We start from the raw sequence: 17,826 nt of genomic DNA, 5'->3' as shown, positions 1-17,826 counted from the left end.
AAATGTAGTTCACTTGCATACTGTCTGCGATTGGGTTCATCCTCCAACCTCATAAGAATCTGATTCATTACCAGCTGATGAACCTGCCCTGCACTATTTCTTTTTTTATTATGTTACACTTGAATGTGCGTCACAAAATGTAAGAAAAGATCCGTCACTATTTCCTTTTCATTGCGACTTTAGGTCAAATTACCTTTATTTATAACATGCAGAATTTATATATTATTAGCAGAATGCTAATATATTTATATACCTGTATTTTATAAAGCAGCTTTACAGATAAACAGAAAAATAATGATCAATGATGCAAACATAAATCAATTCTGCTGTAAAGCAGATCTAAAAAGACGACAGTGTCATTGTTCAGCTGAAGTTCAGTGTTGATTCAGTTCAATAACTGTGTAACGATCATCAACTATGAAATGAGTTCAGTTCATCTACAGAAGATAATAATGTTGTTATTCACTGTGAGTCAGTTCAACATTGATTCCATTCAGTTCAATAACAGTGTTGATGTTTTTGTTACTGTCACCAAATCCCAGCATGCACTGCAGTCTCTGGTGCTGAGAACGGGTCCTGTTACATCATCAGTGGACATTTTGTTTTATTCAATGGTGTTATGACTTATATTTGTCACTGCAGATATACTTAAAATACATTGAAGTGCATTAGTTTGCATATGGTGATATATATATATATATATATATATATATATATACATATTTAAACAGAATGACTTAACAGAACTCCGATTTTTAAGTCAGCTCAAAGTTTAACATTTAAGTGTGATGGATCAATGAGACCCTTTGATTACAGTATTGTTATTGAAGCATAATTTGCTAAATTGAATTAATCTAAAAACAGAATCAGATTTAACTGTGATTTTCTGCTGTAATAAACAGTTTAACTGGTAAGATCCTTTAACTGTAGTTACAGGATCAGAGAATGACACTGTTCCTCTGTCATAGTCCAGCTGAACTCTCACACGCTGAAGCTTCTGTTTAACAGTAAAGACAGTCTCGGGTTGCTCTGGGGATTGTGAGCTGTATTCGCTGTTTATGTAATCCACACACCAGACATTAGAGTCAAAGAAAACCTTTCCCTTCCTTTGGTTTGATGCTGTTGTTATTCCAAGACTCCAGCTTGTATTGTCTCCAACCTCCACATCCCAGCAGTGTGTTCCTGAGTTAAAGCCCTCAGATCCCAGGACACATGGATACTCATCAAACCTCTCTGGATTATCAGGAAGTGTTTTATCGTCAGAAAAAGATGAGGGTGAAATAAGAAAATTCCAATAAAAATACACACTTGTGTCAAAATGTATGCAGTTGGCATTAACACTAGCCTGGAAATCCAGACCTAAATCTGAAAGATTAATGGTCTGGCATCGACTAATGAAAATTTGAAAATCTCACTGCACGCAATTGGATAACACTACAACCAATCACAACCTTCCATAAGCCTAGCTACCAGCGGAGCTAACTGGTAGATTACACTCTTGCTGTATCCGGTCCTTCTTGCAAAGGAACAATTCGAGCGGAGTCTTCTGTTCTTCTTTTAGATAAAAAGCCAAGTCTAACTCGTTCATTGTAGCGGCCAAAGCCGTTTCAAACAACTGGTGTTCATCCATCTTGCAATGTTTACTAAAGACTTCGACGTCACAGCGCTGTCGTCATCTGTTTAGTTTGCCTCTGGCCCGCCTATATCAGATAACCCGATGTGATTGGTGCAGCTCGGATACAGGGGCATATTTAATGAGCATCATTACTCGACACCAGAGTAACTCGCTGAGCAAATTCAACTTGTGCTCTCACGAGAACTCTGGATTTCCAGGGTACAATAACACAGGAAACATCCAAAAACTAAACTGAAAAAGACAAAAATGTCCTTTAGGACTCACAAGAGTTAAGTTAGCTCTAAATTTTACATTTAAAGTCCCTGTAAAGTCAAAATTAAGTATGTGTTCTGAGTTTGTCACACCACAGAAAAATGTGTTATTAGCCACCCAGCCAAATTTGAATGATAAAAAAAGCCGGCAAGTACATAAAATAAGCTATCAAAATCTTGATAAAATGAGCATTAGTCTCTACTCTCAAACGCTGGGGGCGTGTCTGCTGGCTGCGCTGAAACCACGCCCACTCGCGGGAAAGCTGCCGTCGCCACGCTCAACTGTCACCGCTACAGACGGAATGGATGCTCCTAGCAGCTTACAAAGCCATACATGTTCGAGCCTGGACTACCTACTATAATTATAACATAAGCACACAGGGCAACTTACACTCATTGGTGGTCGACGGGAGGATGAAGGCCGAGACGGGAGATAGTCGGTTCGGCCCCATTTACCAGTAACAGCGGATTATCAGTGAATCCCAGTTGTCTCCGACGGAAGTATATGAAACTATCCTGTGTAAAATGATCACTACAGAGGCGGATTTTGGCGGTGATCCTCAGCTCTCCATCAAGGTGGCTCTTCACAAAATTAATCCACCTCTTCTTGATGTGATTGTTTTTCGGAAATTTAAATAAGGACACCAATCTGTTTTGTACGTGATCGCATCCAGGTAGTATGCATTTCCGTGACGAAGGCATAGCTAGCTAGCAAACTGTAGGCTGTACTAGACAGTAACTCGCGATCGGCAAACTGATGTGAATGTGCTACATTGTTAGGGGAGGGGCCAGCGTCAGGGGCTCCAGTGCGTCATCGAGTAGGGGCGTGTCCAGGAGCTCAGGGGCTCCAGTGCGTCATCGAGCCCCCGTTTTAGCCCCGCCCAAAAAATCCGGAACACAGCAATGGTGAAAAACTGTTTAACGGTCTAACTCCACAATTCAGTACTTCACAGTTCACAGTCTTTGTAATATGTTTTAGCAATACATTTCTAACATTTATAATGTGTTTAGAATTTTTTTTTAGAATTGCCTTTACAGGGACTTTAAGTGTGATTGATCAATGAGACCCTTTTATTACAGTGTTATTATTAAAGCATAATTTGCAAAACTGAATTAATCTAGAAGCAAAAGCAGATTTAAATGTGATTTTCTGCTGTTATTAACAGTTTAACTGGTAAGATCCTCAGAGGAGAAGTTGTGCAGCGATTATATAAGAATGGAAAGACAGTCTCTGTGAAGGATGTCCTGAATCTGCGCAGACAGTCTTTAGTTACAGGATCAGAGAATGACACTGTTCCTCTGTCATAGTCCATCTGAACTCTCACACGCTGAAGCTTCTGTTTAACAGTAAAGACAGTGAGGCGTTGCTCTGGGGATTGTGAGCTGTATTTGCTGTTTATGTAATTCACACACCAGACATTAGAGTTAAAGAAATCCTCTCCCTTCCTTTGGTTTGATGCTGTGGTTATTCCAAGAATCCAGTATATATTGTCTCCAACCTCCACATCCCAGCAGTGTGTTCCTGAGTTAAAGCCCTCAGATCCCAGGACACATGGATACCTGTCAAACCTCTCTGGATTATCAGGAAGTGTTTTATCGTCATCACTGTACGACACACTGGTCAGATCAGCAGAGAGTGTGAGACGAGGATTTGCTGTGTTTGGATCCAGAGTCAACGGAGCTGCAGAGAGAATAACATCAGATTACAGGATGAAATATGTTGTATTAGAAATGTAAATGTAAAACACATATAAAGACTTTGTTGAAAGAAATCATAAATCATAAAATCATGACAATGGTCTCTCAGTTACTGTCAGAATTGATTGAGGCTTCAGGTTTGATATTAGTATTCAATAAACACTATTTTATCCTAATACATAAATATAGATCATGAGGAATGGACTTTTCATTATGAGTTTGCTGTATGATCTGATGATTTTCTGAAATACAGTTCAGATTCACTTGGAAATTATTAAATATATTTCTATCAAATGTTGGTGTTGTGTGTGTTTATATCTGAACTATCTTCTGCACTGGTGTCAAATCTGCTGAGACTCACTGTGTTGGACAGTTTCCAGCATCTTCTTCCAGACTCTGAACGGCAGGTTACCCAGATAACGCGACACATGAATCAAAGCTCCAGAACTCATCCGTGGATCCGGCTGTGAGATCTGGACTCTGAGGAACATTCAGGAGTCAGAACTGCAGTGAATTTGAGTTCAGATCCACTGAGAGAAGAGATACGATCAGCTCACTTACCTTTCCATCGTGACTTTATAGTTCTGGAAAATATAGAGTTTGAAAACATTTTAATATCTTATCAAACACTCTCAGTGTCAATGAGTCTCTCTATACAAGTTGTTTTATGCACAGAGAATGAAGCCAGATTGATTTGTCACCTTTAGAAACGAGACGTCATTGTCTTTCATCATCTCCTCCATGTCTCTGATTGTGTGTGAAAGAGCTGAGATGTGTGTGTTCATCTCCTCCAGCTTCTCCTTCATCCTCTGCTTCTTCTGCTCCTCTTCCTCTCTCAGTGCAGTGATTGTAGCTTCTTCTTCGTCTCTGAGAAACTGATGAAGCTTCTCAAACTCTTCTTTAATCTGACGCTTTGTGTGCTCAGCTTGAGACTGAAATCAAATCACATTCACTTCAGTCAGCGCTGTATGAACACACACTCCACTAATGTCAATAATAAACTCTGTTTGTGAATGTTGAGTATTTAACTCTTTATATCCTCACCTTGATGTGTTCAATAGTTTTATCACACTCTTCTTTCATTTCTTCTCCATGTTTGAGCTTGTTTTGTAAGGACGTCAGTGCTGTATTAAATTCCTCCTACAGGTTAAGATGAAAATCTGTGAAACTTATGCAACTCTAAGAGGTTTAAACATTGTATGTTTGGATGTTTTTAAATTATTCATATGATGAATGGGTCATTCTCATGGAAGCATTTGTGTCTGAAAATTGCAGGACATCAAGAAACATCAAGAAATCATCACGGCCAATTCTAATTATTATATCCATGCAGTTGTAAATTTGTGGTTGTACAAATACAGAACATTTCTATTTTTTCAAAAGATGTTTTGTGCCAATGCTGTTACATTCAAGAAGATTTGAACATCAGAGCAGTCGAAGATTAGAGCAGAATTTTATATCAGAGAGATATAAAGATTTAGTCTGAGTAAAAATGGTCTATTGGTCTATTGTATACACAAATAATACTGTTTCTATGACAGCGGCGGTTTCTTCATTAGGGCGATCGGGCGACCCACCACCAAAGTGTGAAAGGGACTTTTTCAATCACCATCTCATTCAACCACTAGCAGTCACTCACTGTTGTTCTGCCTCTGGATATAGAGCTGGTAAGTCCCGCCCCCTTCGCTAACCCCGCTGGACCTCTAGGTTGAAAAATCGTCAATGCAAGTGATGGGAGAAAATAATTATTTTCTGGACCCGTTTGAATTGTGCCATGAATGTGAACATATGTTGTCTGTGAATTTTTTATATAATCTTTAGTGTGAAGAATGCTACAATTTAGCGGGTAGAAGTTTGATACGGTTAGACTTTGTGTGAGAGCACTTTGTGGACTACAACTCTTCGCTGCTTTCGACGCGTTTGAAACGTCACCACCATTCATTCGCACACGGACACTAGCTCACGGATCCCGCTAAACATGACTGTGTCTTTGGTGCACTTCACCGCCTTCTTTCAGGGAGAGGACAAAATCGTTGAGGTTGGCGAAAACCACGGGTAAGTCAACTTTATGGGGTGACGTCACATAGGCGACATGTAGTCTTTCTCGTTATGTCTTTTCCACAACTGCTAGCCGAAGAATCATACCATATACTGTCAAACTCGTAACATGAAAGTTTATATAAAAAATTCACAGACAACATATGTTCACATTCATGGCAAAATTCAAACGGGTCCAGAAAATAAATATTTTCTCCCATTCACTTGCATTGACGATTTTTCAACTTTGAGGTCCAGCGGGGTTTTACGGAAGGGGCGGGACTTACCAGCTCTATAGTCCAATCAGCGCCAAGTCACGTTCTGTGGAGTACCGCCTCTTTTTGGGCGATTTCACGATGGCTGAGAATCGCCCAGAGTGTTCCCATAGACTTACATTCAAAGATTTTTTTTTTTTCGAACTGCAGGCACTGCAATCAGGGTCCGAAATTAACTTTTTGGCTCACCTGCCACGGGGACTGGTAGATGAAAAAATCCACCAGCCAAGCATATTTTTTACCGGCCAAAATAATAAACAGCCTTTTTTTGGTCACATATACATTCATTTCAGTAGGCTACATTTAATTGAGATAGGTAGGCCATAAAAAATGTCCAGAGCTAAATTTGAAATGTATAATAAAAAAATCTATATATTGATCAAAATGAGAGAAATATATGAAATAGGTAGGCCTACTATCATTGGGGTAAAAAAAAAAAAAAAAGTCAATCATGTGGAAGGGAAGGCAGAACGTACTCGGTTACTTACGTAACCTCGGTTCCCTGAGAGATAAGGGAACGAGTATTGCGTTGCAAACGCTATGAGAAAATGGTGCAGAAGCAGCCTGGCCAGCGGCGGAGTATGCACGATCCGCGAGTGCTGAAGACGTTCTGCACGGCTTTCATGGGTGCGCGGCCTCTGCCTCTGCTCGCGGCCAACTGCTAGCAGGACACAAATTAGCGGCGACCGCTTCTTCCAGTGGCGGTCGCTTCACATATCCTTTTTCCTCAGCGTCGTCAACAGCGTTAACTGTACGTACACACCGCCGACGACTTGAGCTGCAAAGAAGCTCTGGCCGCCTTGTCAGGGACGCTTGTCAAAAAGTATGGGGAAGCTTGACGCTTTGGCCGCTCTGAATAGTGAGTGCGCGCACGCGCGACCGGGCTCTCTCTCTCTCTCTGCTCGTTCTTAAGAGGCAGAAGAGCGCGGGCGCGCTGAAAATTTCATATTTTGGTATGAACATTCACCCGCCAGTGTGGCGGATAGCCTCTTGAGATTTACTCGCCAAACGGAAAATCTACCCGCATTTGGCGCTTGGCGGGTGTTAATTTCGGACCCTGACTGCAATGGTTCCGGGAGGCGATATTTTTTTTCCCAGGATGGTAGGGGAAGACTCATGAATATTCATTAGGGTAGTTATCCCTGATTGGTCTTAACCCCAGTGACGGGTAGGTTTAGGGCGGGGTTAGGAGTAGGCCATCAGACCCCCAGTGGCGGGTAGGTTTAGGGGTGGGGTTAGGGGTAGGTCATCAGACCAATCAGGGATGACTTCCCTAATGAATATTCATGAGTCTTCCCCTACCATCCTGGGAAAAAAATATCGCTTCTGGGAGGGCTCGCACTAACGTGCTTTCGTCATCATACGTAAACTTCACTTGTGCAGCGATTGGTGGAAACAAATATACCTCTAATAATATTTAGCCATAAGCTGAAGTGACATCCAATAATTTCCTCAGTGCATAACTTACATTTCACGGACATATTCTCCATCTGTAAATGTTAGAAAGTCCAGTTTGCTGTCATGACTGGGCGAGCTTTCTGCAAGCTATACTTCCGTGAACGAGCGCCGCCGCGTGCATGCGCGCCGAACAGACGGAGCGCAATAGAATAGGAGCGCAATTATTCTGACTAAAATATACATTAGCACTAAATTATAAATATATTTAGCTAAAACATTTGTTGTTGAATATTTGTTGTTGGTGAACATAAATGTGCTAGAGAATTTCAAACCTACATGTGTATTTTTATGATATTAGCTGTTTTTTTTTTTTTTTTTTTTTTTTTAAGTTTAGTAAATTTAACTACTTCTTTAAAAAGTATTATTTTGTTTTTAGATTGTATTGTTGCAATGTTAGAATGTAATGTGATTTGACCCCTTTTTTGGATAGACTGCAGATAGACAGCAAGGTTACACTACAGTATGTTTGTTTTTATAACCTTCAATATGAACATTGTTTGTAGGACAATATTGATTAGGATATTAAATATATATATAAAAAAAAAAATACAGTTTTTTTTTTTATTCAAATAGAAAATAATAATTAAATACTCAGATTATACCATACATCGCCATTTAGGCCAAAAATTCTGATTTATTTGGCAATTGGCTATTTCCCAACCCTACCGGCTGAAGTTTTAGCTAAACTTTAGGCTAATGATAGCTACATTATTATCACTGTTAAATTGTTATTTAACAATAAGCCTACATTCAGTCCTGGATTAATAATTCAGTTTGTTGCGCCCCCCCAATTTTTTTTAGCACCAGCCGCCACTGGTTTAGCACTGTATTCAGCATATGAAATGAGAGACATTTGTCTTACCTTGTAAGATGAAAGCACTTCACTGATGGGTCTAAATGTGTGATTGGTGTGTTTCTCTGAGTCTCTGCACACTAAACACACAGGCTGTTTGTCCTCCAGACAGAAGAGTTTGAGTTTCTCACTGTGTAAACTGCAGATCTCCTCAGATCCTGATGAACGTTTCTCATTTCCCTCCTTTATCAATGAATCACACAAGTTTTTTAACGCTAGATTAACTGGAGGTTCACTTCTAGAGGATCTTCTCCTGCAGACAGGACACTCCTGAGTTTCCTTAGTTTTCCAGAACTGTTGTAAACACTCTTTACAAATACTGTGACTACAGGACAGAAGAACAGGAGTCTTGAAGATTTCACAGCAAACGGGACAAGAAAGCTCTTCCACAGATTTTGAATCCATTTCCTCGTCTTGTAAAAGATCCAATGATCTAAAATGTACTTTCACTTTCTGAACTTTGGCTTAAAGAGTAAACAACTATTACAATCAAAATCTAATCTGGGTTAACTCAGAAATAAACAAAAATGCTATAATATAATGTTATATATATTATATATATATAATATATATATATAAACTCTGTTCTTCAAATCACTGACTCGTTTCAGCTTTCACGAAAAATGAAAGGCAAAAATAATGACTAGTCACTTCCTGGTAAGGTTTGTAAGAGGGTGGAGTTTGTGTGTGTGTGTGTGTGTGTGTGTGTGTGTGTGGTTGTGTGTGTGTGTGTGTGGGGTGGGGATGGGTCATGGATGGTATCTGTCATGATTCCTGTCTTGTGTTCCCCTTGTTTTGTGTGGACTAATGTTATTTCCTGTTCTGTGCCATGTTTTGTAGTCCTTTGTAGTTTTTCATGTTGATATCTGTTTTACTTTATTTACCTTGTGTAAAAAAACAACAACAACTGCATTTAGATGCTCACCTTCTCCTGCTTTCTCTGGCACGTTACAGTATCAGTTGCAGAATTCAGACAGCATACAAGCATACTACTCTTCCTATTTCTGCCATAAAAGAATATGGTAAATGTAGTACGAGTAGTGTACTAGTATGTGCTTCTGAATTCAGAGGGTTTTTATTTAATTTTTTAATGCCGGTAGGAAAACTTACATCACCATCTTCCAGGTCAGCATGGAGTGAGCATCAAGTTTGCGAATCAATGTTGATTCAATATCTATTCATTTGGATATACATACACATAGTATGTTAATATTTCTCAAGGAGAAAAACTATACTGTGAACTCTGTGGTTCGGCTGGTACATTATTATTAAAGGTTAATTTAATAACCGATTTGTACACAATTGCGTGCACAATATGCATTTTTTTTTTATTTCGTAACATAACGTACAAAGGCTGAGACTTTGTTACTTATCGAAAGTATCCTGCTATGTCTCGTCTGTCAGCATATAGTCGCGTTTATTCACTGTGTGGCGTGAGAGCGTGAGCAACCCTGCCATCTACTGTCAGAAAAGGGAAATGCATCACATCTGTTCAGAAACGTGGAAAATAACTTATCCTGTCAGCAATAATGAAACAAAAACAAGAAACATCTAGTTTTATGTTTCTAGTATTCTATTTTCAATTTATTTTATTTGTTCTGGTCCTTATAGGGGGTCTCTAATGCTTATGAGTGGTCCGGACACTGATAATAACACTTTTTTGTTTCTTTTAGGCTTAAGTTTTAAAACGTTGCTTCAGCATCTTTAATGCCAGCCGTCATTATTAAATCTATGAATATATTTAAATCCATCACTTTAATATTGACTCTCTTTTGTGTAACTGATCCACTGACTTAGTATTTTCATGGTAGCTATTGTGGTGAAAATCAGTTAAGATGGCATCCCAGGGACCAGTTTATGGCTAAGGCCCCTCTACCTGCCGGTGTGGAAGAAGATGTGCCACACTGTGATTGGATCCTTGGTGAATGAATATAAACAAATGTGCAGCAACATTAGATAAGATGCTAAGACAACTACCAGATACCTCTTACAGGACAGGAAGGGGGACCTTCTGCACCCACCACCACCAAGGAGAGGACTTCCCATTGGTCACAGGTGGACTCTAACAACCAAACTCATTCCTTGGGTTTAGGTAAGAACCGCCATAAAAATTCCTTCAGGACCTCCTGGATGCAGAAGCAAAGAGAGAGGCCACAGAGACCTATCTAAATCCATTCATATGTTTGAAGGCCTTAAACTAATATAAACTGCAAAACATCCACTTCAACTTCAGGTCAAAATTTCATTACGTCAAAATGGCGCCGGCGTGGCTGGTTCGCCGTTTGGCTCTCCTGGCTGTTGCAAGTTTTATACTGTTTTTATTGAATATCATCAGGACCACTGACTCTCTGCGGACGTATGATCGTATAGAGCTTTTAAATATAAAAGTTTTGGTGGATTCGTGTGCTGAATATAACAACAAGGGATCTTCAAAGTCGCGTCCCTTCTACCTGGCTGACATACCAGAGCACCTGCTCCACCTGAAACGCCGGCACAGAAGAGTGCGCGGCGGGAGGCTAGTCAGGCTGAAATCCTGGCTAGCACTTTCTCCAAATTTGGCGTGGTCCCACGCAAGTATCCCTCAAGAGTATGAGGCTTGTTTTTATCGTCTGATATCTCGGCGCATCTTCGTGTCACGGTTCATGAATGCATTGTTTCCTGCTTGTCTCGTGTTTATGTTGTTACATGTGTGTGGGTGTGTGAATGGTGAAATGTGTGAAACGTCACTGGTCCCACTCATCGTCTTAATCATACGCTAGATTTAATTATATCACATGGAACCAATCCAACCGATATAGATATTATACCGCAAAGTGATGAAGTCACTGACCATTACATGGTAACTTGCATACTACGTACTGCTGAAATTTGTCACGTTGCGCCACGTTATCGACCAGGCAGAACAATCCTTCCAACAACTATAGATAGATTCTCAAATAGCTTACCTGATCTATCTCAGCTGCTCAGTGAACCCAAACAAACAGATGAACTAGAGGAAATGACTAGCACTATGAGCACCATTTTCTCTAGTACATTAGACATTGTTGCACCAATTAGATTAAAAAAGGTTAGAGAGAAAACTAAAGCACCATGGTACAACAGTGCTGCGCATGTTATCAAGAGAGAAACTCGTAATTTAGAGCGTAAATGGAAACAAACTAATTTAGAGATCTTTAGAATCGCGTGGAAAGACAGTATGTCACGTTATAAAAAGGCCCTAAAAGCAGCCAGGGCTGAGCATCTCCGCAAACTAATAGAAAATAACCAAAATAATCCAAGGTTTTTATTTAACACCGTGGCTAGACTAACAAATAAACAGATGTCACCTGAGCAAAATATTCCGTTACAGTTTAGTAGTAATGATTTCATGAACTTCTTCACTGAGAAAATAGAAAGCATCAGAAACACAATTGTAAATGTACAATCTTTAATGATATCTTATGATTCAGCCTCAATTATCGCCCCTCAAGAAAAACTACAGCGTTTTACAACTATAGGACAGGAAGAGCTAAATAACCTTATCATTGCATCTAAACCAACAACATGTTTATTAGATCCAATACCCACTACACTACTGAAAGAAGTGTTACCTGTAGTGGAAGAGCCTCTTCTCAATATTATTAACTCGTCTTTATCTTTAGGTCATGTTCCAAGAATATTCAAGTTGGCAGTTATAAAACCTCTCATTAAGAAACCACAATTAGATCATAATAATCTAGCAAATTACAGACCCATTTCAAATCTTCCATTTATGTCTAAAATACTAGAAAAAGTTGTGTCCGCTCAATTGTGCTCTTTCTTGCAAGAAAATGATATCTATGAAAAATTTCAGTCAGGATTCAGGCCGCATCATAGCACAGAAACTGCGCTCGTTAAAATTACAAATTATTTACTTCTAGCTTCTGACCAAGGCTGTATCTCAATACTAGTTTTACTCGATCTTAGTGCTGCGTTCGACACTATAGATCACAAAATACTCTTAGATAGACTACAAAATTACACTGGTGTTCAGGGACAGGCATTAAACTGGTTTAGATCGTACTTATCAGACCGCTACCATTTTGTCTGTTTAAATGGGGAAAAATCGAAGATAATGCCAGTAAACTATGGAGTGCCGCAAGGATCTGTGTTAGGCCCTCTGCTATTCTCAATATACAGTATATGCTGCCACTTGGTAACATTATAAGAAAACATGGAATTAATTTCCACTGTTATGCTGATGACACTCAATTATATATTTCAACACGACCAGATGAAAACAATAAATTATCTAAATTGACAGAGTGTGTTAAAGATATAAAATACTGGATGACGTGTAATTTTCTGCTATTAAATTCAGATAAAACGGAGGTATTACTTATTGGTCAGAAAAACGGCCCACAAAACCTCTTACAATACAACTTTAATTTAGAAGGATGTCCTGTTACTTTATCCACTACAGTAAAAGACCTGGGTGTTATATTAGACCGCAACTTGTCTTTCGAAAATCATATTTCATATGTTACAAGAACAGCCTTTTTCCACCTTAGAAACATTGCTAAGCTACGTAACATGCTATCTCTTTCTGATGCAGAAAAGTTAGTTCATGCATTCATGACCTCGAGACTAGATTACTGTAATGCTTTATTAGCTGGTTGTCCTGCATCCTCAATAAACAAGCTACAGTTAGTCCAAAATGCAGCTGCTAGAGTTCTTACTAGGTCAAGAAAATATGATCATATAACACCAATTCTATCATCTCTACATTGGTTACCTATAAAGTTCCGTATCAATTACAAAGTAATACTAATGACCTATAAAGCCCTAAATGGTTTAGCTCCTGGGTATTTAACGGAACTTCTATCGCCCTACAATCCATCGCGCTCCTTAAGATCACTAAATTCGAGGCTTCTGGTCATTCCTAGGATATCTAAGTCCACTAAAGGAGGGAGGGCGTTTTCACATTTAGCTCCTAAACTCTGGAATAGCCTTCCTGATATTGTTCGAGGCTCAGACTCGCTGTCCCAGTTTAAAACTAGATTAAAGACGCATCTCTTTAGCCAAGCATTCACATAATACTTACCTTTTATACTACAGTTGAATCAGATTGAATGCATTAATATTATGAACAGCAGCTACGCTAATTTTTTCCCATCTGCTTCTCTGTTGTTATCTCGGGACGCTAGTCCCGAGGTACATACAGATCGTCAGCTCCAGTTTGTATCCAGCCTCCCATGGAAACTACAGATGCCCCAACACCCGTGCAGAGACGACTCGAAGCCTGTGAAGAGACGATTCGACGCCTGTGAAGAGACGACTCGGCGCTGGCGATATGTTTATGCCCTGAATTAATACATGATTAACTAACTGTATTTTTCTATGTACATTTCTGAAATGCACTTTCTGTAAAGCTGCTTTGAAACAATATGTATTGTGAAAAGCGCTATACAAATAAATTTGAATTGAATTGAATTGAATGGGCGTGACCGGCCATCATTGTTCATCGGCGATCAGCTGTTCTCACTCACGGCGCCAGCTGCAGTTAATCTCATCATCCTTAAATACTCACTCAATTCTCATCTTCTTTGTCAGATCGTTGTTGAAGTCTCCCGTGCTGTGTGTGTGTGTTCCTCGGTCCTGTGATTCGTCTCCAGTTTATGCTTCCTTGTTCCTGTTCGGTGTTTTCCGTGGATGTCGTTCTATGTCTGGATATTATTCATCACCACCAACGCACTCAAGTCACTTCACTTCATCTGCACCACCACTGACCATCAAAGTCCCTGCGCCACCCATCAGCTACTGCATGTTCTACATTTTGAACTGTTACCTTCAATAAACGAGTTTACTTGCAATTGCTTCCTGTCGTCAGTTATGACAGAACGATCTGACCAAGCAATGGAAGCAGTGAGTAATTCATCCACCTCGCTGGAAGAATTCCTTGCCAGCAGTGTTCGTCGAATGGATTCCCAAGAGCAGAATCTCAACGACACGGGTCGTGCAGTTCAGGCTCTGGTGGCGCAGGTGTCTGAGCTCACCCAGCAACTCTAACATCTGCGAGCTCCCACTGCGCCGCCCACGCCGCCCGTTCCCCCCACACCACCAGAGAGCCCCTCCCAGTCGGAGCCCCGTCTTCCAGTCCCAGAATCCTACTCTGGTGAATCCAGTTACTGCAGAGCTTTTCTAACACAATGCTCTATGCATTTTTCTCTCCAACCCAGGACCTTCAGCAGTGAGCAAGCCAAGGTCGCCTTTGTCCTGACGCTGCTGACTGGGAGAGCGGCGCTATGGGGAATGGCGGTGTGGGAGAACCAAGATCCATGCTGCGCCTCGTTCCAGACACTCGCCGCTGAAATGAAACGAGTCTTTGATCGGGCCGTCGCCGGGAAAGAGGCGGCCAGAGTACTGGCAGATCTGCGTCAGGGAGAGAGATCAGTTTCTGACTTTTCCATTGAGTTTCGAACCCTCGCGGCTGAGTGTCAATGGAACGAAGAGGTGCAGTGGGACATGTTCCTGCATGGGTTGGCTGACCGCATCCAGAGGGAGATCTACGCCCTGGACCTGCCTACATTTCTCAATGGACTGATCGAGCTGGCGTTGAGAGTAGATGCACGACTGTCCCGTGTCGAGCGACGGGTCCTGCCGCACTTTTGGAGGAGCTGAGGATCCACGTTCCAGCGGCGGGGACGTGGTCAGCCCTGTCTACGATCACGAACCCATGCAGGTAGGGCGAGCTCGGCTTTCCCGGGAGGAGAAGGAAAGGCGGAGATCCCAGGGCCTCTGCTTATACTGCGGTGGAGCAGGCCACTTTGCATTCAACTATCCGTAAAAAGCCCGATAGTAAGTATGAGGCTACTATCGGGTGGGATCTCCGCCGATAAGACCTCATCCACATCTACCCTCCTTCCGGTAAGACTGAGATGGTCAACCAACACCCACGACTGTCAGGCACTTCTGGACTCTGGGGCTGAGGGTAATTTCATGGACCACACACTCGCACACAAACTTCAGATTCCCCTCAAACCCCTCACACACAAGACTGCTGTACACGCCCTCAATGGTCAAGAACTTCCCACCATCTCCCTCACCACTGAAGACATCACCCTCATCACGTCAGGCAACCACTCCGAGACTATTTATTTTTATATACTGGACTCACCTCTGGCACCCATCAATCTCGGGCACCCCTAGCTCATCCGTCACAACCCTAGAGTGGACTGGCAACAGAGATCTGTCTTGACCTGGAGCACTAAATGTCATGAGTCTTGTCTTGTGTCTGCCTGTCCGTCTGTTTCTGTCTCTGTGTTTCAGGAGGAGGCAGTGGATTTGTCTAACGTGCCCGCGGAGTACCTCGACCTGAAGGAAGTGTTCAGTAAGTCTCGTGCTGCTTCTCTTCCTCCCCATCGTCCCTATGACTGTGCCATAGATTTACTGCCAGGTAAGTCTCCGCCTAAAGGCAAGTTGTATTCGCTTTCTGTTCCAGAAAGGGAGGCTATGGAGAAATATATTTCTGATTCTCTAGCAACGGGATTCATCCGCCCTTCCTCTTCTCCAGCGGGGGCGGGGTTCTTTTTTGTGGGGAAGAAGGACGGATCTCTGCGAACTTGTATTGATTACCGGGGGCTGAACAGCATCACAGTAAAGAATACTTATCCTTTGCCGTTGATGTCTTCAGCCTTCGAGAGGTTGCAGGGAGCGTCCATCTTCACGAAATTGGATTTACGTAATGCTTATCATTTGGTCCGCATTAGGGAGGGGGATGAATGGAAGACCGCTTTTAACACCCCCAGGGGGCACTTTGAATATTTGGTCATGCCTTTTGGGTTGTCCAACTCCCCAGCGGTCTTCCAGGCACTCGTCAACGACGTGCTGCGAGATATGGTCGATCAAATCATTTATGTTTAAGTGCTTCAGAGGTTGCTAGAGAATGGGCTTTTTGTCAAGGTGGAGAAATGCACTTTTCATGCACAGTCTGTTCCTTTTCTGGGGTACATCATTTCGACTGAGGGAATGCGTATGGATCCTGAGAAGGTTAAGGCTGTGGTAGATTGTCCAAGTCCAGATTCCCGTAAGGCCCTACAGAGGTTTCTGGGGCTCGCCAACTTCTACCGGCGTTTTATTCGCAATTTCAGCCAACTAGCCGCACCTCTGACCGCCTTGACCTCCCCCAGAACTACGTTCAGGTGGTCAGACACAGCCGAGGCTGTGTTTGTCAAACTGAAAGGTTGCTTTGTTTCAGCCCCCATCTTAATTGCCCATGATCTATCACGTCAGTTCGTGGTGGAGGTCGATGCGTCAGAGGTGGGGGTAGGTGCAGTGTTATCTCAACGTTCTCCCTCAGACAACAAGATGCACCCTTGCGCGTTTTTGTCCCATCGTTTATCTCCTGCCGAACGTAATTATGACATTGGTAACAGAGAGTTGTTGGCAGTCAAGTTAGCATTGGAGGAATGGCGCCACTGGTTAGAAGGTTCGGGGGTACCTTTTATCGTCTGGACTGATCACAAGAATCTGGAATACATTAGAACCGCCAAAAGATTGAACTCCAGGCAGGCTAGGTGGGCACTTTTTTTCGGTCGTTTTGATTTTACTCTCTCGTACCGCCCGGGTTCCAAAAACATCAAACCCGATTCTTTATCACGCATTTTTGACCGTTCCGAGCGCCCGTCTAATCCCGAGTGCATTTTACCTGAGACTCTATTTGTCTCCACACTCACATGGGAGGTCAAATCGAAGGTCAGGACAGCCTTAGAAGGGGTAACGCCTCCGCCCGGTTGCCCACCGAATCGGTTATTTGTGCCGGAGGGATTACGGTCCGACGTCATTCAGTGGGGGCATTGTTCTAATGTGGCTTGTCATCCAGGAGTTAATCACACTAAATTTCTGGTCAAGCAACGATTCTGGTGGCCACTTATGGCTCACGACATTCACAGTTTTGTCTTGGCTTGCTCGGTTTGTGTGTGTGTGGGTGTGTGCGAGTGGGCGTTACCGCTCATTTCAGAGTGATCAGCGATCCAGCTGATCTCACTCCCCTCACCAGCTGCAGTCTATTCTATCATCCTTAAATACTCATCGCACTCTTCTCTCTTTGTCTGATCGTTGTTTGATGTCCTCCGTGTATGTTTGGTCCTGTTCCAGTCGGCGTTTCAGTCTCGTGCTCTTGTTCCTGTTTCGTGTTCACCTGGCGTTCCTTGTCTGGATTACTTCACCATTCACCGACATCACCTCATCACTTTGTCTACCGGTTTGCTGACCATCTAGTCTCTGCGTCACCAGCCTTCCAGAGACCCTCGATCTGACCATATTACAAATAAAGAGTTTTACTTGCATCTTTGCTTCCGTCTCATTGATTATGACACCAAGGGCGTTTTCACTTGTAAACAGTGTGAAACATGTGCCATTTTTCGGCCTGTTATATTGTTTTCATTTAATTTGTATCTATTTTGTCTATTATTGTTTGTTACTGTTTTGTCTTGTTTTGTATTTGTTCCCAGACAAATCCCAAATTGCATTGGATCCCAAAACAAGTCTAAACGAAAAAGCCCATTTACGATTTTCTTTAACGTTTATTAAAAATATACATGCAACATTTCAATACAAGAGATACAAATGTTAAATAAAATATAAACACGTTAAACAAAA

At 41.8% G+C, this 17,826-nt stretch overlaps 1 protein-coding gene across 2 annotated transcripts; it reads right to left on the bottom strand.

Annotated features, from left to right (window-relative positions):
* Positions 1-1,239: 1,239 nt before the first annotated feature.
* Positions 1,240-8,680, bottom strand: LOC308700868 (nuclear factor 7, brain-like). Of its 2 annotated transcripts, none has more exons than XM_081382725.1 (6): positions 8,218-8,680; positions 4,630-4,725; positions 4,287-4,517; positions 4,147-4,169; positions 3,947-4,065; positions 1,240-3,568 (listed from the first exon to the last, which is right to left on the bottom strand). In XM_081382725.1, the coding sequence occupies exons 1-6, from the start codon at positions 8,611-8,613 to the stop codon at positions 3,024-3,026; spliced, it is 1,410 nt and encodes a 469-aa protein (XP_081238851.1). In that variant the 5' UTR covers positions 8,614-8,680; the 3' UTR covers positions 1,240-3,023. The 2 variants fall into 2 exon arrangements, with proteins under 2 accessions (XP_081238851.1, XP_081238852.1); XM_081382726.1 differs by lacking the exon at positions 8,218-8,680 and adding an exon at positions 5,225-6,131.
* Between the last annotated feature and the right edge of the window lie 9,146 nt (positions 8,681-17,826).

This window comes from Scardinius erythrophthalmus (genome assembly GCF_964197995.2).
Source record: "Scardinius erythrophthalmus genome assembly, chromosome: 13".
Classification (NCBI taxonomy): Eukaryota; Metazoa; Chordata; class Actinopteri; order Cypriniformes; family Leuciscidae; genus Scardinius; species Scardinius erythrophthalmus.
Note: the sequence above shows the minus strand (reverse complement) of the source record. Positions and strands in the feature narration are given on the sequence as shown.